This window comes from Manis javanica, chromosome X (assembly GCF_040802235.1).
Source record: "Manis javanica isolate MJ-LG chromosome X, MJ_LKY, whole genome shotgun sequence".
NCBI lineage: Eukaryota > Metazoa > Chordata > Mammalia > Pholidota > Manidae > Manis > Manis javanica.
In genome coordinates, this window is record NC_133174.1 from 12,624,686 (window position 1) to 12,650,374 (window position 25,689).

Genomic DNA, 25,689 nt, shown 5'->3' on the forward strand with positions numbered 1-25,689 from the left:
AGAAATCATAGATTACTGGATTGGGAAATGGCCATGAGATTTTGGGGTGGGGGTGCTGTTGTGGGGGAGGTTGTCAGTTGCTTAGTTATTTTTTTTTGTTATCATTAATCTACAATTACATGAAGGACATTATGTTTACTAGGCTCCCCCCTTCACCAAGTCCCCCCCACAAACCCCATTACAGTCACTGTCCATCAGTGTACTAAGATGCTGTAGAATCACTACTTGTCTTCTCTGTGTTGCAAAGCCCTCCCCGTGCCCCCACACACACATTATACATGCTAATGGTAAGGCCTCCTTTCTTTTTCCCCGCCCTAATCCCTCCCTTCCCACACATCCTCCCCAGACCATTTCCCTTTGGTAACTGTTAGTCCATTCTTGGGTTCTGTGAGTCTGCTGCTGTTTTGTTCCTTCCGTTTTCCTTTGTTCTTATACTCCACATATGAGTGAAATCATTTGGTACTTGTCTTTCTCCGCCTGGCTTATTTCACTGAGTGTAATAGCCTCTAGCTCCATCCATGTTGATGCAAATGGTAGGATTTGTTTTCTTCTTATAGCTGAATAATATTCCATTGTATATATGTACCACCTCTTCTTTATCCATTCATCTACTGATGGACACTTAGGTTGCTTCCATATCTTGGCTATTGTAAATAGTGCAGTGAGAAACATAGGGGTGCATCTGTCTTTTTCAAACTGGGCTGCTGTATTCTTAGGGTAAATACCTAGAAGTGGGATTCCTAGGTCAAATGGTATTTCTATTTTGAGCTTTTTGAGGAACCTCCATATTGCTTTCTACAATGGTTGAGCTAATTTACATTCCCACCAACACTATAGGAGGCTTCCCTTTTCTCCACAACCTCGCCAACATTTGTTGTTGTTTGTCTTTTGGATGGTGGCTGTCCTTACTGGTATGAGGTGATATCTCATTGTGGTTTTAATTTGCATTTCTCTGATGACAAGCGATGTGGAGCATCTTTTCATGTGTCTGTTGGCCATCTGAATTTCTTCTTTGGAGAAGTGTCTGTTCAGCTCTTCTGCCCATTTTTTAATTGGATTATTTGCTTCTTGTTTGTTGAGGCGCGTGAGCTCTTTATATATTTTGGATGTCAACCCTTTATCGGATCTGTCATTTATGAATATATTCTCCCATACTGTATACTGTGGCTTTGTATTAGAGCTTGAAGTTGGGGAGCGAGACCCCCCCCCCCCCAGTTTATTCTTCCTTCTCAGGATTGCTTTGGCTATTCGGGGTCTTTGGTGGTTCCATATGAATTTCAGAACTATTTGTTCCAGTTCGTTGAAGAATGAGATTTTACCTTTTGATATTTTTCCAAGGAAGTTACTGTTTTAAAGATAGGAAAAGAGCTTTATTGTAACCATCAATTCAATACCAAATATAATTTGTATCTTCATGATAACGTGAGATCCCCCCCAACTGATTTTTCCTTCTCAGGATTGCTTTTGCTATTCGGGGTCTTTGGTGTTTCCATATGAATTTTTGAACTATTTGTTCCAGTTCGTTGAAGAATGCTGTTGGTAATTTGATAGGGATTGCATTGAATCTGTATATTGCTTTGTGCAGGATAGCCATTTTGACGATATTAATTCTTCCTAGCCAAGAGCATGGGATGAGTTTCCATCTGTTAGTGTCTTCTTTAATTTCTCTTAAGAGTGTCCTGTAGTTTTCAGGGTATAGGTCTTTCACTTCCTTGGTTAGGTTTATTCCTAGGTATTTTATTCTTTTTGATGCAATTGTGAATGGAATTTTTTTCCTTTTTCTCTTTCTATTAGTTCATTGTTAGTGTATAGGAAAGCCACAGATTTCTGTGTGTTAATTTTGTATCCTGCAACTTTGCTGAATTCCAATATTAGTTCTAGTAGTTTTGGAGTGGAGTCTTTAGGGTTTTTTTATGTACAATATCATGTCATCTGCAAATAGTGACAGTTTAACTTCTTCTTTACCAATCTGGATTCCTTGTATTTCTTTGTTTTGTCTAATTGCCATGGCTAGGACCTCCAGTACTGTGTTGAATAACAATGGGGAGAGTGGGCATCCCTGTCTTGTTCCCGATCTCAGAGGAAAAGTTTTCAGCTTCTCTCTGTTCAGTATGATGTTGGCTGTGTATTTATCATATATGGCCTTTATTATGTTGAGGTACTTGCCCTCTATGCCCATTTTGTTGAGAGTTTTTATCATGAATGGATGTTGAATTTTGTCGAATGCTTTTTCAGCATCTGTGGAGATGATCATGTGGTTTTTGTCCTTCTTTTTGTTGATGTGGTGGATGATGTTGATGGATTTTCGAATGTTGTACCATCCTTGCATCCCTGGGATGAATCCCACTTGGTCATGGTGTATGATCCTCTTGATGTATTTTTGAATTCAGTTTGCTAATATTTTGTTGAGTATTTTTGCATCTATGTTCATTAGGGATATTGGTCTGTAATTTTCTTTTTTGGTGGGGTCTTTGCCTGGTTTTGGTATTAGGGTGATGTTAGCTTCATAGAATGAGTTTGGGAGTATTCCCTCCTTTTCTATTTTTTGGAAAACTTTAAGGAGAATGGGTATTATGTCTTCTCTGTATGTCTGATAAAATTCCGAGGTAAATCCATCTGGCCCGGGGATTTTGTTCTTGGGTAGTTTTTCAATTTCATTGCTGGTAATTGGTCTGTTTAGATTTTCTGTTTCTTTCTGGGTCAGTCTTGGAAGGTTGTATTTTTCTAGGAAGTTGTCCATTTTTCCTAGGTTTTCCAGCTTATTAGCATATAGGTTTTCATAGTATTCTCTAATAATTCTTTGTATTTCTGTGGGGTTCGTCATGATTTTTCCTTTCTCGTTTCTGATTCTGTTGATGTGTGTTGACTCTCTTTTTCTCTTAATAAGTCTGGCTAGAGGCTTATCTATTTTGTTTACTTTCTCGAAGAACCAGCTCTTGGTTTCATTGATTTTTTCTATTGTTTTATTCTTCTCAATTTTATTTATTTCTTCTCTGATCTTTATTATGTCCCTCCATCTGCTGACCTTAGGCCTCATTTGTTCTTCTTTTTCCAATTTCAGTAATTGTGACATTAGACTATTCATTCAGGATTGTTCTTCCTTCTTTAAGTATGCCTGGATTGCTATGTACTTTCCTTTGAAGACCGCTTTTGCTGTGCCCTACAGAAGTTGGGGCTTTGTGTTGTTGTTGTCACTTGTTTCCATATATTGCTGGATCTCCATTTTAATTTGGTCGTTGATCCATTGATTATTTAGGAGCATGTTGTTAAGCCTCCATGTGTTTGTGAGCCTTTTTGCTTTCTTTGTACAATTTATTTCTAGTTTTATGCCTTTGTGGTCTGAAAAGTTGGTTGGTAGGATTTCAATCTTTTGGAATTTACTGAGGCTCTTTTTGTGGCCTAGTATGTGGTCTATTCTGGAGAATGTTCCATGTGCACTTGAGAAGAATGTGTATCCTGTTGCTTTTGGATAGTTGCTTAGTTATTTTATGAAAAATTAGTGGCTTTCCCAGAGTTACATGTCACAGTGTTGGTTTAAAAGGATCCAAAATCTAGTTCTCCCAAATTCTACTCCAGTGTTCCTTCTACTAAAACCATCCTGCTTTGGCCATTCTGAGGTGGCTTTAAATGTTAGCAAAGTGAAACTGCCACAAGTGCTAATAATATAAATCTCCCTTCTTTCACTTGCTTTTTGGGAGCCAAGAATTTAGCAAGCAATTGATTAGAAAAGATAGACCACCAGCTTTATTTACTTTTGACTTTGGTGCAACGTTTATTTGTACCCAGCTCTAGCATGGTTTATGGATATTCTTAATGATTAAATATATATGTGTTCTTGACCCTTAGTGCTGTCAGTTTTCTGGAGCCTCCATTTTTCATTATCACATATTGCAGAAGACAACCCAGGGCAGAGGTGAATCGGGGAAAATAAATTCAGTTTGTCATATTGCCTGAGAAGCTGTCCTTTGAAAGTACTGTACTCAAAACTGAGAGGGCAAAGTACCTATTATTTGCTGTCACATTGCTGCTTCCGGTGTCTTAAGGGAATGAGAGATAGCCGCCTGTGAGCAAAGATTTTCTCTTGGTACCAGTGAAAGCATTCATGTAGGAAGTGTTTATCAGTCCCCTCTCTGCCAGGTACAGCCCCAAGTGGTTGGGGGTATGTTGTTGAACAGCAGAACGTAGACCTGTCTTGGAGCTCTCGATTGAGCAGGGGTGGCCACACAGCTGCTTAAACCAATAAGCAAGCACATGCATCAGTAAAAATGGTGAGAAGGCCAGTGAAAGACAAGTTCAGAGTAGTCCGGTGAGGAATAATGGGATGGAGGCCTGCTTTGGTTAGTGATCTGGGCAAGGCCATGAGGAGTGATGTATACACCCAGACCTGAAGGAGCTAGCCCTGTAAAAGAGTCCTGTAGTAGAATGAGAGTTCTAGGCAGACGGAAAAAGTTCAGAGGTCCTAAGGTTGAAAACTAAAGTTTGGGCTGTTCTGGGATTTGAAAGACTAACTGAGGGAAGGGAAGAAAGGAAGGAGATGAGGGTAGAAAAGCAGATGAGGACCAGGTCACAAGGAATCCATGTTTTTGCCCCTTGTTGAATTGCTTCCTTGTCAGAAGATCATTTGCTTCTCATTGAGATCTGTGTGGTATTCTTTGTCTTAGAGGTGGATTTTACTTTGATTTCCCCAACTTTGGGAGTAACTCAGATAGGAGAGCAATGAAGCAGGCTGGCCTTCTTCATAAGTCTAAAGACTTTCAGCATTTCCTAGGCGTCAGCAGGTCCAGAGGTCGCAACACACCACTGCTGAGGCACAGCCCCAGCTTGCAGAACAGCTGGGCTTTGGGAAGGCCCCCGGTCACATCACACACCTTCCCCCTACTACCAGGTGGCCCCCACTGCTTCATGCTCTTTTTCCCTCACGTCGGGTGGGCCCTGTGAGTGCCCAGTTCCCAGTTGACCCCCCTGAGGTGGGCTGGGCTGGTTCACTGCTTGTGCCACTCTTGCCTTTGCCACTGCTAGTTCTTGCCTTCGGGCGGGCAGAATTTCTGCCTGGCCTTTCCTAAGTCTGTGCTCTGGCGTTCTTTAACAGGCCACTTGTTGAAGTAGGGAGAATACATCACTTGTGTAACGAGTTTCCAAAGCAGTGTTGACTTTTTATGTTCCCTGTTTGTAACAGGTGCTCTGGTGCTACAAAGCCCTTGCTTTTATTATGGTCTCTTTTCTTTAAACTCAGTTTGAATGGGGGTTGGGAGAAGGACTGGGATAGAAAATAATCTGAAGTATTCGTGGCACTGCATTTAGAATCTCCCCTCCCTCTTTGGCCCCATTCAGCCTTTTTCCTCTTGTGTGTCTGCTTAGGAAGCATTTCTTCCTCGAAGACATTTTAATCTTTCTCACCCTTATCCCCAAATTCCGTTTTCTTCCTCTCCAGACATGCCCGACCCTGGGGTTCACAGAACTTAGATCTCAAGCTAGGATTCTGACCCTTAACCCGAACCCTTGGGGCCAAACGTGTTTTAGAATTCATAACCTTTGAATTTTATAGTGGAAATAAGCATGTTACTAGCACCTTGACATCAGATAGTATTTCTAAAGCACAATATATGAATATATATACCAATTTGGGATAAACAGACTATAAGCGATCTCATGTCAGTTCAGGTTTTGCCTCTAAACTGATTTGCCGTAAACTTTGAAAAAAGCATTCAGTTTTTAGGCTGATTTTTGGATTTGGGGGATTGCAGATAAGAGATTATGAACCTGTGTCCTTGTGCATACATCTGTAAACATGGCAGTTGGAATTTCCCAGTTAAATCTAAAGCTCTCATAAAAATTCATTTTAAGTGAAATACTACCTTTTCTACTTCCCAGCTAATTAATCCATTAGAGTTAATGTGACTTGTGTCCTTCCTCCGTGTCTGGGGTGAGGGTTATCATGAGTGAAGATGATATAGAAGGGTGTATTGGTTAAGCATAAGTTCTCCATCCCAGTATAGCTACACCATCTGGGGTGGACAGGTGGACATGCCACAGGAAGACAGCAGGAACCTACAGCAGCTGCAGTTCTGAGAGAAGATCAGATACTTAGAATTCCCTGCAGCTTGTCTGGGAGCGGCATTGTGGATGCCTGGCACATGACCTCTGCTCGGTGAGGTGACGCACATGGCAGCCTGAGGAATCAAAGGCTCTTTTAAGCCAAAGCTTCAGGCCAAACTTAAAAACGTCAGCTGCTACAGATGCTTCATAGAGGCTTCTCTGCACGTAAATATGGCTCACTCCTCTTTCCTCTTTTAAACTTCTTCCTCAGTAGGTAGTGTGAAAGTTAAAATGACAGTGGATTTATATATCATATCTATGAGTCTGTGTTTTACACATGCACTTTGCAATGAGAAGTATAAGAAAATATAAGCAGAAAATCAGTTTGTGCTGGTCACATAAGTCTTCTCTTCTTTGAGTTTCTTATTCTTGATCCCTGATCCAAGACAATGGAATACTTAATAGTTCATCCTTAGACTTCCTATGCAGAAGTACCAAAGTGGCAAGTGAAACTGGTATGTTTTTAATGTTCTTAGAATTTTTTGAACAGTAGTTTGAAGGCTTTAATTTTACTCTATTCATCATTTGTTTACATTCTAGAAAATGAAGAAGTCAAGGAAACGACTTTACGTGAGCTTAAAATGCTTCGCACTCTCAAACAGGAAAACATTGTGGAGCTGAAGGAAGCCTTTCGTCGGAGGGGGAAGTTGTACTTGGTGTTTGAGTATGTTGAAAAAGTAAGTCACTAATTGATGCTTTGGAGATTTACTTGATTTCTTACTTAGGGCTTTTTCTGATGCTATGCAAGGAAGTATGATCTAGTATGACTTGTCAATATACTCATAATCTGAAGACTTTAAAAATGAAAGTATTATCCATAATCATTAGAAGTCCTGAAAAAAAATGTAAATATATTTTATGTCGTATAAAATATATTTTTAAAAATACATATAACTGTATAGAGATGATCTTAAGTTTAAATATTGTATTGATTTGCTTCTGAAGTCTTAGAGTCTGTGTTCAACATGTAATTTTTTATACTTGGTTTACTTTCATTAAACCTAAGCAAGGCCTCGGAGAGAGACAAGTAAGTTGACAGTGGTGGCACAGATGACAGAGGCCTGTGTAGGACACCTCCCAAGCCTAGAACATGTGTCTAAATTAGACCTAGGGTGGCAAATGAGTTGCCTCGGAAAGCAGCCTTTTGTGAGCTGCCAGTGCTTTGGCTTTGCTTGAGGGCAGATGTGCCAGTAGGCCAAGATGAGGCTTAAGGAGGTGTATGAGACCACAAGGAAGGAACTGGAAGCATCGGAGAAAAGAAGAAAAGAACACATTGTTCAAGGTATCTGCATTCAGTATTTTATTTAAATTGTTAACTATTAGTAACAGTTTTAATGATGCGCCATCCTAAGGGTAGACGTCCACTACGGTAGTCAATATTGTGTGCCTGTGAATTTCTTGGAGAGCAGTGACCTGCTGCAGTTGGTTATCATCAAGAACCTAAATAAGTGCCTTAACAAGAGTAGCATAAACTGGAGCCAGACAGATCTTCTAGAGGCTTCCTTGATGAATAACTAGGTGGCCTCTGCTGATTACTGTGTTAACTCTCTAGAGAAGATGGTGCCTGGAGAGGTTTCTTGTTTTCTTTAGGTCAGTTGCCAGGTGCTCTCTGTGTCGTAAATGAGAGAGTATCACCACTACCACCACCACCATCATGAAGTAGAAAGCAGTTGCCAAGACGACTGACCAGTAAAGTGACTTTTGAATTAATTCACCCTTTACAAATTATTTTCCTAATTAAAAAAGACATATAGTAATTTCATTACAAGCAAAACTTGAGAAATATTACAAGGTTCTTTGTTGTTGTTTTAAAACACTGTTTTAAGGTTTCTTTTCCTGTGTCAATTTAGGTTATTTTCCTAAGGGACCTTCCTCACTAAAATAAAACAAAAATTTGATACTTTAAAAAAATTATTATATTGCTATAAAATCAGATGCTCTTTATATTATTAGTTGTCAAAAATAATCATGCAGTTTGCAGTTTTCACTGCCAAATAATAAAACTCTTGACAGTTCTCTTTCTGTTTGTTTTTTATTTCTGTTCTATTCATGGTGATCGTTTGCACTTAATAACAATTTGGTATGCACAAATGGAGAAGCCACCTCTGTGTATATTGGGTGATTTGTCATGTCTGAGCTCTCTTTGCTGATAAGGGGCATTGATGCTAGCAGAACTCCAGTCTTCTGACCCCCAGGCCCGAGATTCTTGCCCTGGCCCTGTGGGTTTTCAGTAGAAGGTGACCATCATCCCCTCCCATCAATGGCAGTCCCTAATGATTGACAATGAGTCTCAAAAGTGCAAGGAGAAAGATGCTTCTAAAGGGGTTGGGGGTTGCAACAGAAACTCAGGATTGCTGTGGCTTAAACAAAACGGACGTTTCTTCTTTCTCACATACAAATACAAAGGTAGGCATGACCGGGCTGGTACAGTAACTGCTCTGCAGCTATAGGAGACCCAGGTGGCCTCTGCTTTTCTTCTGTACCACTCCTGAGATGTGACTTGTTCTCAGGTCCAGATAGAGCTCCAGTTACCACATCACATCGGCACATCCTTAAATGCATGATCACACTAGCTGCAAGCTGAGGGTAAATATACTCTTCATTCTAGACACCTATGCATCCATTTACAAATTGTATTACTGTGGAGTAAGGGGAGAATGGATATTGGGGGACATTCCTCTCTGCCACTGAGGAATTTAGAGTTGAATATGAAATGAGTCATACCATTCACTTTATATTATAAAGCCCTCTTATTTCTCATATATATTTGGGGCCTCCTATGCTGCATTTGTTATTTGAAAAAGGCAGTTGAAGTGGAGAACCATTTAAAAATGATGCATGTATACCTTACACATTTTAACTTGAAACATATCAGTATATTTTCATTTACCAGTCTTTAGAGGTAGGGTCAAGGCTTTCTGAGTATTGATCTTCTGGTTAGAATTCTGATGGGTCTTTCTTGCATACATCATACCTGTGATGGACGCATCAACTAGGATATCCTGCGTCTGCTTCTTTAAAGCGAAGCAGAAGCTTAAAAACATTGCAAAGCAATGTCAATGCAGAATCCTTACCACCACCACCCTCTGTCCCTTGCCAGTGGTTTAGAGTTGTCACATTCACATGTGATTAGACGGCTATGTGTTTAGTGACTTTCCTTTATTAAGCCGTTCCAAAACAGCACACTTTGTGTTCTCAAAAAGAGCAGCTCTCTTTTTAAAAAAACATTTTCATTGGTTTATGTGATATTTAATTATATTAAAATAAAAAGTGCATCTGTTAAGATAGGTATGGAAATGTTATGAACAAACAGCTGTTTATATTATACAACTTGACTGGTGGGAACAAAAGTGTGAAGTAGGATTGGAGCAGCGGGTTTTCTAACATTTTGGTCTTAGGACTCCTTTACACTCTTAAGATTATGGGGACTTTATTTGAGTTTTATGTCAATATATAAATATTAATATATTTACATAAGTCAAAACTGAGTGATATAAAAATATTTATAAATCCATTTAAAAATAACAGTAGTACACCCATTAAATGTTATCATAAATACATTTGTGTCCTTCTTTCAAGTAAAAAATGGTGTTCCACAAATAACCAGCTAGTTCAGCTTGCAGCTCAGTTGCCCAAGAGCCTCTCCTCAAGACAACCATCATACTTTGATAAACAGCGGAAGTGCTATATGTGTATTCCTCATTTTAGTAGACAGATTCCTAAAAAGACATGTACTCAAAAATTGACATTCAATAACATTGATAATTTTTATTGCTTTATCAAAGACATCCTGGTCTTTATTTTTAACTGCAAGAATGTGGCATTGCAGAATCTAGTGTCTTGATGCATGCTAAGTTGCCACCAGTTTACCCATCATTGCTTTGTGTCATAGTTTTGACTTCATGGTCCCTCTGCAAGATTTGAGGGGACCCTTTCCTCTCCCCGAGATCCACAGATCACACTTTGAGAACTGCTTTCCTAGATGGTCGTCTACAAACAGGAAGCTCTAATCATGCCGTGGGCCTTAGTATTGGTGCTTTACACAGGGAATGGAGAATGTTTGGTATATCTGGAAATCAGTGGAGACTAAGTAAATAGAGTTTCTACTTAATAATTTTGCATGAATTTTAGAATGGTCTCTGACGCTGGACAAATACTGATTTAGTTGGAGTCAGTGAATTTTTTATTTCAAGAGTATTTTCTAGCCTGCCCTAATTTTTATACTGATTTTATTGATCACTTCTAATCTTAGGGATCATTTGCTCTTACAGATGTTTTCCAGGTCTCTCAGAAATGTTTTCAAGGCTTGATTTTATTGCAGGGTTCTATTAAAGATACACAGTACTCTGTGTTAAAGTAACTATTTCCCCTGTCCTTTATACATTACAATGTCATATGTCTATTTTGTATTGTTTTTCCCTTGAATTTATTCTAAAATGATGCTGAAAGATTTTAGGGAGAGTAAAAAGTACCCAGGGTTATTACTTGGGCAGCATTTGGGAATCATAAAAATAGATTCTTTTAAAAGAGAACCTTCATTTAATACAATATCCTGTGACTGCAGGAAAAGGGTTGTGGGTGGAAAACAAAATAATGAAAAAATAAGCATGTTGTATATCATCCCAGATGCCTTAAAATTTTTTTAATACATGATTTATGTGCCTGCCTGATTTTGGAGATTGATGGTTCCCTATTTAATTTTTAGAATATGCTTGAATTGCTGGAAGAAATGCCAAATGGAGTTCCACCTGAGAAAGTTAAAAGTTATATTTATCAACTAATCAAAGCTATTCACTGGTGCCATAAGAATGATATTGTTCATAGGGGTAAGTATGGAATTTTTGAAATGGAAAATATTAAAACATCAAATAAAATTAACAGATGGTTCATATGTTACTGTCTTAAGAATACTTCCTTGGGCACTTTAAATTAAATTCCTCATAAATTAAATGTATTTTGAAAGTATAGGATATGAGATGTTGTTTACCCTCCAAGTCTCCTTTATTATCACTGAAAGGATGGAGTACAAGTTTATTTGGATATTAAGGTGACATCTCTGTGTTTGTTTAACCAGATTCCCTCTTAGCTGTAGGAATGCCTAGCTATATAAAGAACTCAACAAATGTAAATCTTGAAACTTATGTGCAGGAAAAATAGCAAAAGGATGCTCTCCTTTGCCTTTGAGTCCTGCTGGTAGACCAGGTGTGGGAAACAACCCAGAATCAGGCTTTGAGGTGGTCCCCAAGTCACTGACCACCACTGACAGCCACCTCTCATTCCCTCTGAGACTAATGATCTCCAAGTATATACCTTCACCTCGTGATTTTCCCTACTTGTTAGAGAAAAGTGCCCACTGTTTTGCAGGTTTGTAGGCGTGATCAACCTTGCCTAAAAAGGCTGTGATTATATTCCATAAATTCCTGTCTTTTCTCCTTATTCCATTAGGTAGGTGGTTTATAGCATTAAAAGGGGAATTACTTACCTAGCACCATCTTGGACTGCGCCATTCATCTTCTCTTGATATAATGGGACACATTGACATAATAAGCTAAAGTTGCTCATCAGAATACTGCAATGTCTGCTTGTCTTCTGAATTATCAGATAAATGACTACTACATTTTAATAAGCCTATGTAAACACACAAGGATATTGTTTTAAAGGTAGTCTCAATTTAAGAATAGCTTAAAGGTCATGTGAAGAATGCCACCTCCTATTATTTCTACAAAGAGATTATTTGTATTTCTCTTACGTTTGAATTTAATAGCAGTTGTCAGGGTTGTTGGTGGATGGGTAGATCTCCAAGTCAACTGGACATCTAGGGTAAGATTCTGATAACAGTCTATACTACCACTTGAGGATATTAATAAGGAACTGACTAAGCTGCATTTCCATAGTGGTACTGTGAGTTGGTTAGGTGTGTAGTGAATCAATGGTTGTGAATTAGCAGTAGAAACTGATTCGGAAATCTACAGATTGCACTCTTATCTCTTCCCTTTCTCTGTTTTCACCTCTACAGTATGAAATAGATGATGGGTACTCTAAAAATAGTATTTTCAGATGCCTCCAAAGGGGGGAGTTAAGCTGCATTTTCTGTCTATTTTTACTCCTCAACTCCCACTACATCTTCAAAAGATCCATGAAAAAAATGAGAGAACCTATTTTGACTCATGTCGTATAGCTTTGGCATTAGATGTTTATAATTTTGAACCACACAGAAAACCTAAGAGATATGTAAATACAGAAATTAGTATGGAAAATCACAACAAAATCTATCTTACATGTGTATTTTTCCTCCAATAAATACAGTGCTAGCTACTTAACACATGTTTTTGAGGTATCTTATAGGTGTAAACATTTTATATTCTATCTCCAGAATTTTGGATCACTAATATTTTACAAGGTATGTTAAAAATAGTTCCTTGAAATGTGGTAGCCTGGATTCAGTCATTCTTAAAATTCCTTGCAGTGATCTAATTAATGCCTTTCAGATTTAAAGGGAAAAACATTTTTGAAGTTGTGGTCTGCATCTGCATGTTTTCTCAAAAAGAAATAAATTGAAATTTCTATGTACCAATATAAAATGTATTACTTTGCATTTTGCTCCACAGGTCTCCATACAAATTACTCTGGATGTTTCTAATTAGGTGCTGTTATAGTAATCTAATGGGATCAATCAGCAGTATGTGGAACACTTTTTAATAATTGTTTTTTAATCTTGATACTCCAGATATAAAGCCAGAAAATCTCTTAATCAGCCACAATGATGTTTTGAAACTGTGTGACTTTGGTAAGTTAAAAAGAAGTTGAGCCCTTAAAAAAAAGAAAAAAAAAAAAGAAACTGAGCCCTGTAAGTACAGAATTCATTTGATATAACACATAGGTAGCTCTTACAGGCATATTAAAATTACTTTTTATGTGTTGACATAAATTAACAGAGGAACATTTATTGGGTTGTATGTTGAAAAATTGCTTGAAGAATACTGCTTTCTCTTTGCTCAGTATAGTACTGTCACTTAAAAAAAGAAATTCATCATGCAATATTTGTTTAATGAATTCAAAGCAGATACACGCACAAGCATATATTCATAAGCCTAGCATTAAGGATCCCAGAAAAAGAATTTTCTAGGAAATGTCACTGTGGCCTTCTGGTTTGAGTAGGATAAAAAAATATTTTAAACAATAGTTTAAATGTTGATAGAGATTGTTTTAGACATAACGTAAACTCTGAAAATATGCCTGTGTAAACACACGTGTGTATTGTGCATATGTAGTAGTTATATATCTCTTAGGCCAAAAGACATTTTTAGAGCAATTCCATTTATTCCTTTTTCCCCCTGTTAAAAAAAGTTGTTTTATATTGAGGGACATAGAATAAAGTGTACAGCTCAATAAATTTTGATACATGTATACACTCATGTAACCATTGCCCAGATCAGCATATCAATTCTCACTAATATTTTTCTCCCTTCACCTATTTCACCCTGCTTGCCCCCCCGCCCTCCCTGCCCTATGGCAGCCGCCATTCTGTTGTCTGTGTTTATAAGTCTATTTCAGTATTATTTGTTGGTTTTGTTTTTTAGAATCTAAATGTAAGTATTTAATTCCTTGTAAATGTTCAGTGAATGATATTAGTAATTGATGTATAATATTCGAGCTCCTGATTGAGTATATAAGGAAGTTTTTGAGTTGTACCCTCTCCTAGTAGATAATTGTGTATTGTTTCCAAAAATATAAAACTCTGTATTAAGTGTTACTAAACATTTAAATTGAAATAATTCAGAGAAGTTTAAAAACTGTAAATTAGGGTGTTTAAATCATGGGTCACTTGAAAAATTTTTCTTTTGTTTAATCCAGTGCCAAAAAATAACAACATTTTTAAAAGTTTTTTTAATGTTATTTTTTCATATATTCATATGTAATCACAAATACAATGTAAGCCTCCACATATATGTGAGAGAACATCTCCTTTTATAAGCCAAACTACTTAGGAGATGGGTCACACAAGTGAGAAATGGCAGCATTTTAAGAATTCTCTTGGTAGAATGACTGATTTTGTCCAGTGCAGTAATTACAAGTGTGTTTAGCTGTTTTCACTCAACGTTTTCAAATAATTTGAATGTTAAGAATCTGCATGTCTGAGGACAAATGTTTTACAGGACTTAATTTTCTTTGTACCTTATGATAGAGACTATTACAAAGAAGAGTCCTGCTGTATCCTGAACATCTTAAGAAATGCTTACAGAAATAACAAGGAAATACTGAACATTGTATTTAAAAGATTCTGATTTTGGCATTTTTAGCATTTCCTTAGCATTACGATTTTTATAAATAGTATGTATTTCTGAGTTCCTTTCCATACTTGTAATTATCACCAAATACTGAGACTGTGTACTTCATACATCCTTGGCCAATCATCCATGATGCTATGGGTTGGTGATCTGCTTAGGCTCCAAAGTTACTGACATTGGTAAGCAAGTTATAAATACAAAAGAGATGCCTGTGGAATGGTTAATAACAGGAAAAGAGCATCCCTGGTCTAGCATTGTTTCTTAAAGAAAAGACTATCTTAAATGGTCAGGAAGTTCTGCATGGCAGCACCACATGTCACATTCTGTGCCCCGTGTGACCCTGTGAGGACTTCCTAATTGCTTTTCCTCACAGAGCACATAACTCCTTTGTCTAGCTTGAAGAATCCCATTCAAAAATATGAGTATTTCTTCAAAATATGTCTTAGAAGCATTGATTAACTGATATTAGGGGTTTTTGTTTTTTACTGTTCCATTTTAAGAAATACTTTTCCAGTTTAAAAACTGACATACAACTTAATTTTTACCCCTAATTTTAATGTTCTGGTTCTTTATGATGATTCACAGTGAACCCATATTTCTTTTGGTGATGTAGATGGGTAATTAGCTTTCCTGCTGGTTTATTTTGTGACCTCAAAACCTTTTGAAAGGGTTTAGGGGGGAAATAGTGATAGAGTCTGTAATACCCCTAATATGTTTCTCAGTCACATTAGGAGATGAAAATAATTTTGGTCTGCTTTGTTTCCATCATTGCCAACTGTGAGTTGTTTATGTAATGGCTAGGACTGATCAGCAACAAAGATGTACGAATATTGTGTAAGTCCCACATAGCAGAATATAATGACTGTCTGCTATATGCTCATTTAGCTTTGACTTCTGGCTCTTGTGAGGACTTCATTTTGTTCTTAAGGTTTGTACTTACTAAGAGAGCTGATCTAAAAGTATGTTATGAATGCTTATAAAAGCATACAGTGGCTTCAAAAGCATGGATTTCTTTATATAGGGAGAGACTGGTGTTTTAGTGACTATGTCATACATTTTAGTTGCCATATGAACAATGGACTAGCCTATTAAAATAACAAGGATACTATTAATAAACAGCTCCTTCAGTACCGGTTATTACTGTCTTTAGATTTAGATGTTCCTTTAAAATATACTAGCACTGAAATATTTTGCCAAAATGAAATTATTTCTCCTTTTTCAAAGTTACACCTTTAGGCTTTGCTGTCTTTCAGGTTTTGCTCGGAATCTATCAGAAGGCAATAATGCTAATTATACAGAATATGTGGCCACCAGGTGGTATCGGTCCCCAGAACTCTTACTTGGGTGAGTTACTTTACCCAAATAGAATGACGTCTACATATCTGCTGATCCCGTATCATTAGCTTTGGGATCATCTGTGGAAGATAATAGCTTCAGTTAATTAGATGCCAGTTACTTACTGCAGTGTAATAAACCACCCAAAAACTTGGTGGCATAAAATAAACATCATTTATTTAGCTCATGATTCTGGGTGCCGGCAATTTGGGGAAGTTAGTGATTTGAGTTCAGCTGGATGGTTCTTCTGGTCTCATTTGGAGTCAGTCGGTAGGTCATCCCAAGGCTGGTTGATTTAGAGGGCCTCAGCTGGGACAAACCACCTCTGTTCCAGCGGGGGTGTCTCACCGTCTAGTTGGCTAGTCCAAGTTTCTTCGTGTAATAGCAGAAGAATTCCCTGCAGAAGGGGGCAAGCCCCAAAGCAAAGGTAGTTTTCAGGCTTCTGTTTGCATGACTTTTGCCTCATTGGCCAAAAGCACATCACATGGTCAAGCCTGTTCAAGGGATGGAGAAACAAACTCAACCTATGGCTGGGAGGAATGGCAGTCACATTACAAGGTGGTAGATATACAGAAATGGGAGACATTTTTCCTGCCATCTTTGCTAATAATCTACACTCAAAATGTGGATGACCACAGTTTGACATTCTAGCTTGTCTGTTTGTTCATTTGTTCATTCATTCATTCAACAAATACTTTTCAGTTCCCTCTTACATCTGGCTGCTTTGCTGGAAACATGGTATGAATAGTGAACCAACTGCCATTTTTCTTCTGAGCTGTGTGAATCCTGTTTGATAATAAATGGCTAGGCAAACAAGCACTGCGTTGATGATTTTTCAGCAACACCTCCACATCCATCCACTTTACACCTCACCTCCCCTTCCACTTCGAATGCTCTTTCATTCATCTGTTAACACCTGAAAAGGGTCCTGCTAAGGTTCTTTTCTTTTTAATACATTTTAATGTTAGCACCTAAGGAGGAGCTAAGGGTTGTGCTGATCTCCATCACAGTTATATTAACAGTTCTCTATCTGTCCTAGTTGTAGTATTTTCTTATTTCCCCTGGACTGTATTTCTTTCTTTGAGACCATCCAAGAATGGAGAAAGAAGGCACACACTGTATAAATAAAATTAGATATAGTGAATGATGACCAGTGCATGAATTGTAGGTTTTATCTCTTTTCTTTATTGTGCCATATGTGCATCTGGGGGACATGAAAATTTAATTTTTGAAAGATACTTTTTATATAATAGGAATATAAATTTCTGTGTTTTTTCTGAAGATAATGATGACTGTATGCTTAAGTTACTCACTGAGATTCTGTTTTGATTTTAACAACTGATTTCCCAGTGTCTATCAACCATCTGGTGGTAATTCTTGATTCATTGCTGACCTAGAGCCTATGAGAATTATTGGTATCAGTTACTGAAAGCATTACTATTTTTTTGAAATCAAAAGCTTGCTTTATCCTGGGAAACTCTCTTTGTGTGGGTAGATCTTTAGAATTTCTGTGCTAGTTTTTAAACTTGTTTTCAGGGTTGGTTTTCTCTTGTGTACCTCTTGTGTGCCTGGACTCAGTGGGGTTACACAGTCCATTTTTTGGGGGGGGAGGGATTAGAATTTGAATTTACTGGACAGTATTTGCCAAAGAAGAAATGAGTATGAAGTAGATCATTCTTAGAACCCCAAATGAAGATTCAAGAACTCATGACAATACGGTTTTGCTCATGAGATGGCCTCAGGGATTTCATTCTGAGGACAACCTTATTGTGAATCTTCACTTTATTCACTGCCTAATAATACCTACCAGAAAACTGCAGTTACTTTTAGAGATATGTGGTAGCTACCAAAAGTGGAGATTCCAACTAATTTGAACCAGATTGAATATTGCTAATTAAATGATTGGCAAGTACTAATTGAAGAACCATATTATTTATATAAAAATCCCATTGAAATCAGTTGATAGTTGGTTAACATTAAGAGTTTACATTTTTGCACATTCTCAGGACTTTGTCCTTGACATTCACAATAGTTCTAGAGCATAAGTTATTCAAATTAGTTGGCAGAAGAATAGTGTGTAGTGAATACGTGGGTATTTTCCACAGGTTTCTCCATCTAGCACAGGCTTACCCTCTCCTGCAGGTATTAAAGATCGGTGTATTACCCTCCCCAACAAGGTACTAGAAAATATATGTGAAGTTTTCTAATACAACTCTTAGTTTTTCTTGGGAAGGAAATGAGAAATAAAATACTGACTTATTGTTGCAAAGACCTACCATTCTTAAAACATATTCTGTATAGTGTGACAGTGCTGTAATTTAGACTATTTGTTAAAAGTTTTGTATTACTACTTTATCATTATGGCATCCTAGAATTTGACCCCGTATTTTTTTCACATACTTTATTTTGGCTTTCCCTTCTTAAAAGTTGGATTGTTTATGTTTGAAACTAAAGAAAATATTTTTTTTTTGCTTAACCTGCCATATATAATTTAATTTAAAGGGCTAGCTATTGGGGTATACATATAAAACTGTTCTGGGATAACTACATTTTCATGTATAATCTGTTTATTAATAGCAGTAACACTCCTAAAGCCATCTGGTAAACTCAAATCCTAGAAGAGAGCCGTAAACCCGTTAGCAAATGGAAAAAATGCTTTGAGGGAAATAGCTATCATAAAGCCCCATAACATAGGGTACAATAGATTTAAATAGTACATTAGAGCTTAACACAGTCTTAACTATTAGAAATTGACTCTATGAAGTCATAGAGGTTAAATAATATTCAGTGTTTGTTGTTTAAGAAGACACATGTCAGTAATACATTCAATAGAATAAACTAAAAAACATGGATAAGATATAACTTTTTAACATTTAGAAAGCTAAAGGATAATTGCCTAGAAAATAATTTCTTGGGAGCATTTCATTCCCAAAATGAGGTGTTAACCAAGAGGTGTGTGCACTGTATTGGGGTTTATTAAGCCATTCATGTTTAAAATATACCTGGATGTGAATAGATTTCAACTTAGTGTATACTAACTACATTGTTATTAAACTGATAGTTTTATTAGCATGGATTTATTCACTTGTGTTCTGAATTTTTACTTGGCTATTCATAATTCCTTTTTTCATCCTCACTTTTTCCTGCATGGTATTTTTTAATTTCTTAAATACACAAATGTGCTTTAGATCATGAATCTGTTCAAAATAATTTGGAAAGTATTAAAATTCCCTTCCTTCAGTTGCCAAGATAATCTCTCCCTTTGCTTTTCAGAGCTCCCTATGGAAAGTCTGTAGATATGTGGTCAGTGGGCTGCATTCTTGGGGAGCTTAGTGATGGACAGCCTTTATTTCCTGGAGAAAGTGAAATTGACCAACTTTTTACTATTCAGAAGGTGCTAGGACCACTTCCATCTGAGCAGATGAAACTCTTCTACAGTAATCCTCGCTTCCACGGGCTCCGGGTAAGAGGCTTTGCTAAAACTCCACCTGGTATCAATACAGCAGTATTTAAATCATCATTTGTTGCACAATGCAGTGCTAAGCTATCCGTTGGATACTCTTCCTTTTCCCATTACAATGTTCATAATCCCCATTATCATATTTTATTTTTGAATCTTAAGCAGTTTTTGTGAATTGTAAAAAGTGGTCTGAACTAGAAAATGGGAGCTGCTGTATGTTTTTCCTCAAAATTTTTCAAAATCTTTTCCAGTGTATGCATTATGCTAAACTCTGGCTCTCACAGAATGTCTCTTTATCCAAAATATTAAGCATCCCCAAAAGATAATAAAATGTATAAATTGCTGTTGCTTGTTTGAGCAAGCATAACTTGTTGTAGTGATTTGAGGAGGACTGTGAATTCTTGGATTCCTCAGAATTAAAGGTGCTGTGCCAGCAAGTATTTGTCTGTCAGTTGGCAGTGAAACATCAAATCTTCCTTTCAGGCTAGTGTACTGTCTTGGGCAGCCTTTTCTAGACTTGGTAACTTTGTACAAAACTTGTTTTCAGAGAATATGCTAAAAAGGGTCTTAAAGTATAAACACTACCCAAATGAGGGACAACCAACTTGGGGAGGCACATTACTGGAGGGGCTGGTGACAGGCAGCGTCTCTCCTCCATCTGCCCCCAAAGCTACTTTTTCGTTTCCACCTACCCCTTTTGACCCAACATGCCAATTAGTGGCCATTGTGGGAACTATAAGCTCACCACCACTTCCTTTCTTTCTCTTAAATGCATCATTCTCAAATGATGTTTTCTTCACATTTGCAAAGTACTTTGTGTTTTCCTTTGACTTTCTGGACCTCAATTCATTTTGCTTTGAGAAGCAACCCTCCTCATAGTGCCCAGCATAGGGCCTATTCCTGATGAACATGGAAGAAATGAATGGAAAGAAGTACATACAGTTTCTCACTCATCTCCTTCCTGTTTTCCCTCTATTCCAAATCTGTCTGAGTTACCTCAGTCAAGTTTCTCTTTTCTCTTTTATTTTTGCTTTTATAAGCCAAAAATTAGCCAAGTTATGACCATTAATTAGGGTACAAAAAGTTCAACAGTTACTGAGCATTTGCCATACTAGGTGCTGAAAATATGACAGTTAAGTAGGATTTACCCTCAGTCTAGCAGAAAGCAAAACCTATTAGAGTTAAGCCTTGAACAACATGGGTTTGACCTGCATTAGTCTACTTATACACAGATTTTTTTTCAAAAAGTGTATTGGAAAATTTTTTGAAGATTTGTGGCAATTGTAAAAAAACATTTTCGTCTCTCTAGCTTACTTTATTAAAGAGTACAGTATATAATACATATACAAAATATTTGTTAATCGACTATTTGTTACCAGTAAGGTTTCTGGTCAACAGTAGGCTATATTAGTGGTTAAGTTTTTGTGGAGTCAGAAGTTATACATGGATTTTCAACAGTGCAAGGATGTTGGTTTGCCTAACCCCCATGTTGTTCAAGGGTCAGCTATATATTCACAAATAAAGTTAGTTGTAAATCACAAATTTCTGTTTTACTGAGAATACATCCAAACTCCTTCTCATGCCTATGAGATCTTGGCGGATCCAGGCCCTTTCAGCTGTGTGACTTCAGCTCATGCCTCTATCTAAATGCTTGCCACGCTTACCTTCCCTTTTCTTTGACTTCCATTAACATTTCAAGGGTTTTCCAGCTTTGTGGATTTGGACTTGCAGCTCCTCCTGGGAAGGCACTTCCCTTGTGTAGCGCCTTCTCATTTTGTAAATCTCAACTCCAAGAATTCCCCCTCTCACTGACCCTTCAATATACTGCCCCCACCTCCTTCCTAGTGTCTCTTACAGCACCCTTCTTTTTTCCGTCATAGCATTTATCATTGTATGTCATTATTTTACTTGTTAATTAGTAACTGTCTAATTCTCAACCACTAGAATAGAAGTTTCCCAAGGGGAGAAATCATAAAGTGTCATCACTGTATTTCCAGCATCTAACACAGAGCCCACCAGATCTAGTGGGGACTCAAAGAATATTTGAATGATCACTTGAACCGATTGGTGTTGTCAATGCTCAGGCTCAGCTGTGTTTTCCTTTTTTCCATATCCAGTGGTTCTTTCAGCCTGAGCACCTTTTACCCGAACTGTTGACAACCACTTCCAGACTGTCTCTCCAACTTTCTCTCATCATGTCAGTCTTTTCACATTGCATTTAGAATGATCTTAGTCCAAAGTGCACATTTAATTCTATTTCCTTTGTGTTTAAAAGGCTCTGCGGGATTGCTGATTAAGTCTAGACTCCTTGGGGTAGCATTAAGAGCCCCTTGCTCTTAGCCCTCCAGCCTGTCTCTCACCTTTTCCTAACCTTGCCTCCTGCTCTTTAGCCACATGGAACTTCTAACCATTGCCTTGACATTGCTTCTCCAGCGCTGTGTTTGTTTCTGTAATGCTCCCAGTACTCACCCCACTTCACGGAAAGCCCTTCCTCCTCCTGCCTCAAGACTCAGGTCAGATGTCCTCCCTCCATAAAGCCCTTCTAGACTCCTCCAGGGGAATGTGTGACCCCCTTCTGTGCTCCTGGTGTGCTGTGGTTGTCTCTCTTTTGTAGCAGTCATTGCAGTTTTTTTAAAGGGCTGTTTACAAATATGTATCCTCACTGGAATAAGGAATTCCTTGAGGAAATGGCCTGTCAAGTTCACCATTATATTTGCAACACACTAGAATAGTGCCTACTAGGTTGAATAGTATTGAGTGATAGAATTTTTGACTTGAGGATTTTAACGCTATCTGCTAGAACATCAAGTTTAGTCTGCTAGCTGCCTTATCCTCTGGTTAAAGAGGCTCTATGCTGGATTCTCTGAAGAGAGTGTAATCACATCTGTCATGGTACCTGGCCTTTATCACTTACAAACTAGCTGAAGAATTAACATGTTCATGTGTGAAATAATTAGAAAATAATACAATTTGTAATAAAGCCTAGTGTATAATAAAGTATTGCATCCTTTACTACATTTTACTATTTTCTAATACATCTCAATACGGTGGAGACCGTGAGAACGTTAAACATTCTGAAGAGTTATAAATCATAGTCGGCTGGATACACTAGAGAAAGATGTAAGAGAATTTGAAATTGGATATTGAAGAATGAGTAGCATTTGGATTATATAGGTCAAGTGAAGGATATCTTTTCCTCATTTGTCTGTTGTCCTATTTGTTCCCAGACCTCCTCACTAAACAGTATTTTCTGTAAAATGCTAGACAGTACATGATAACCCTGCTTATAAATATCCTTCAGGGAAATTGCTGCTTCTATGACACTTTGATTTTTATAAAACTCTTTTTACATTTTAGTCTGAAAGTGTGGTAGTTTAACTAAATTAGATTCATCTTTTTGGAGGTTTAACAACATTTTTTTTTTGAGGGAAACATCTTTATCATTTTACTTGAAAATGTCTGCAACAGATAGTGAAGCACACAAGGCATGTGAGCTGCAACTGCTGTGAAACAGACTCACCAGTGAGCAGTCCAGTGTCCTTTGCATTTTGATTGAGTTGTGTGTAGAGATTGGAAAGTCAGCCAGATACTGCTCTAATGGTCTGCATTCTTTTGAAAAAGTACCAGTTGATGTCTCAAAGTGTAGGACATACACTCAAGTTAGACTGCTGGGGTTCAGAGCCTGGCTCCACATTGACTACTTGAATGACTTTAGGCAAGTTTCTTGTGCCTCTGTTACTTCATGTGTAAAATGGTGGTAACAGAAGCACTACCTGATGGGGTTGTTGTGAAGATTAAATATTACATGTACAACGCCCGGACCAGTACCTGACACATAGTGCTCTGCAAAGAGGCAGTGTCATTGTATTGCACTGGCCAAGTGATTAAAAAAGAAAGAAAGAAAGAAAAACTACTCCTTGGAATATATTTTAAACGTCCATGCTTGAGTTTTAGTTATTTGTTGAATTATCTCACATTAGAATGATAGATGTCATACAAAAACACATAAATTCGTTTTTTAAGTTAGGAGTTTGTTTGGTCATTTTTTATCAGAATATTTATAATACCTTTTGACTTTCTGCATTACTTTTCTTATCAATGAAATGTTACTTCAAACTTTGAAAAACAAAGTTTGGTATCTGGTAGCATAAGATAGACCTCATGAGCAAGATGTTCATTAAAATGTACTGGTGGGGAGTCTTTTATCACAGCACATCAGGTTCAGGTGTCTGTCTCGTTGGGCTGCTATTTAATGCTACAGCCACATCCAAGGGAACCTCTGTGCCTCCCTTAGAGGTGCCTGGGTTGACAAAGAGTGGTGGGTTTGGGTCACCAACCTGGGAGCACATACTGGTTCTACTGTTCTTAATTATGTAACTTGCCTTAAACCAGTTACTTAAACTTCCTGATTGTCATCTCTAAAAGAAGAATTGCTAAAATGCCTTACATCGCATCACTTTCCTCAGAAATCAGTCTTAGGTTATAGCCTGTGTGTCTGTGTTACATTCATGTATTATTTCCACTTCATCTGTCTAGAAGGTGCTGTCCTACTTTCTCTGACCTCACATTTTTCTTATCTTTCAAAACCTAGCTCAGCTATCATCTATGGATTGGTTCTTCTATGGCTGCATATCATTTGGGGCTCTTCTTTCTCTGAGCTTCACGTAGCATTCACACCTGCACAATTCAGTATTGATTGCTTTCCAACCAGACTTTGGCTTGCTTAAGTGCAAGCTTTGGGTCTTACCCATATTCTGTATCTCCTGCTGCACCCATCACAGGATAGAGATGATGTCAGAATCATTCTTTAAATATCTTGTTTGAATTTTACTGCTTAAGTAGTTCTCGCATCCACTTATTTAGCATGTTCAAGGATTTCAGTACTTTGAAATTTACGTTAGTATAAAGGAAGTAGATATTAAAAACAAAGTAGCCCTCCCATTGGGAGAGAGTATATGGCATTGGGTTCTAATAGTTTGCCACCCACTTAGATATTGCAAAATGTGGGTTGGCAGAGGGATGGACAGAGCACCTGAATAAACTTGACCTTTCCCTCCCCCCCTCCATTTTGTTTAAAAAATATGTTTGTTAATCTGGGAGCCTGTTTTCCTTCTGTTCCAGCTTATGTAAAGAAAGGAATTGAAAATAGGTCATTAAAAGAGTATTTTAAGAGCAGTAATAGATCATATCTCTGAATTCACTGTTTCTCTTACTGTAGCCTTTTAGGTACCAACCTCTCTGCCCTTTGTCTTTTTTTACTTCTCGAATTTTCAGAAATAAATGATATGTTGTTGTGTAAAAGGCTGAAGAATTACCTGTATAAGTGACAAGTTCTGTATAAACTGTTATTATAACTGAATTGTCTATATAAGCAGATAATACTGTATAAACTGGATGAATACGGTTTCATATTTTTATAGATGGGTTTGTTTTTACATGCTTCAGTGTTCTCAGACTAGACTTCAATATCATCTTATTACCTGTGAGTTTTCCTGTTGTTTGATACCCAGTCCTGTTAATCTGTACCTCAGATAGTTAGACACCAAAAGTAATATGTCTGTGAAATACATCTGACTTGGGCACTGGGGCAGTAACTGTGTGTGCGTTTGCCTTCGGCAGCACTCAGAGCACATGCACACAGCCCTTCCCCAAGCGCTAACTCTCCTGTCCTGTCCTGTTCTTACAGTTTCCCGCTGTTAACCATCCTCAATCATTGGAGAGAAGATACCTTGGAATTTTAAATAGCGTTTTACTTGACTTAATGAAGGTGGGACACGTTGATATTGTCTGTAAAAAATGTTGGTTGGTTTGTGGGCTCTCATGTGTCTACATGTAACCATAACCTTTTATGAATTAAATGTTATGTTAATAGATGTATGATGATGAATCACAGGGGACCATGTCCTATTAAAAGGCATGCAATTTATTTTAAGCTGCAGCAGTATCTGGTATTGTAACCTTCCATCTAGATAGGACCATGAGAAACCTCAAACTGTATTCCTCAAATGGACAGAATAATACTAATCTAAATATACATAAGAAATAAGTCATTTAAAAATTGTATTCAGCACTGAAGAGCTGCTCATGCATGAGATTTTAAAACAAATCTTGAAATGAATGTTGGAAGAAAAAGAGATTCTAGCATATTTTCACATGAACGTGAGGACTCCCATCAGATTATTTTATCAGTGAGCCTAATTCTGCCTCTTTCTAACTTGGCCTCTTCTTTCCCAGACTGCTGGGCTCTTCCTGGCTGCTCTTGCGTGGACACACAGGAACGCTGCAGCTGCCATGCCAGTGTCCTCTTTATGCTGGTGCAGCCCCCTGTCCAGAAGGTCTTCTGCCCTGAACTATTGAAAGCGTCCTCCATTTTTTATTCAGGTTTTTCTTTCCCAGTAGACCGGCAGTCAGCCCTTGACCGAGAGCTATTTTTTCATATCTCTCCAGCTTTCATTGCAGCCAGCCAGTGCATAAGCAAGTGCTGGTTCTTTGTTAGTAGACCTTCAAAAA

The 25,689-nt window shown here is 37.7% G+C and overlaps 1 protein-coding gene across 6 annotated transcripts in view; it reads left to right on the top strand.

Moving 5' to 3' along the window:
- The window catches only part of CDKL5 (cyclin dependent kinase like 5), a 181,650-nt gene that overhangs the window by 123,227 nt on the left and 32,734 nt on the right, over nt 1–25,689 (top strand). For all 6 annotated transcript variants that reach the window (XM_073227313.1, XM_073227316.1, XM_073227314.1 and 3 more), the window contains 6 exons: nt 6,637–6,773; nt 10,802–10,922; nt 12,824–12,883; nt 15,638–15,728; nt 18,993–19,182; nt 24,866–24,946. In XM_073227313.1, coding sequence (XP_073083414.1) covers nt 6,637–6,773; nt 10,802–10,922; nt 12,824–12,883; nt 15,638–15,728; nt 18,993–19,182; nt 24,866–24,946 — 680 coding nt within the window. The remainder of the gene's footprint in view (nt 1–6,636; nt 6,774–10,801; nt 10,923–12,823; nt 12,884–15,637; nt 15,729–18,992; nt 19,183–24,865; nt 24,947–25,689) is intronic.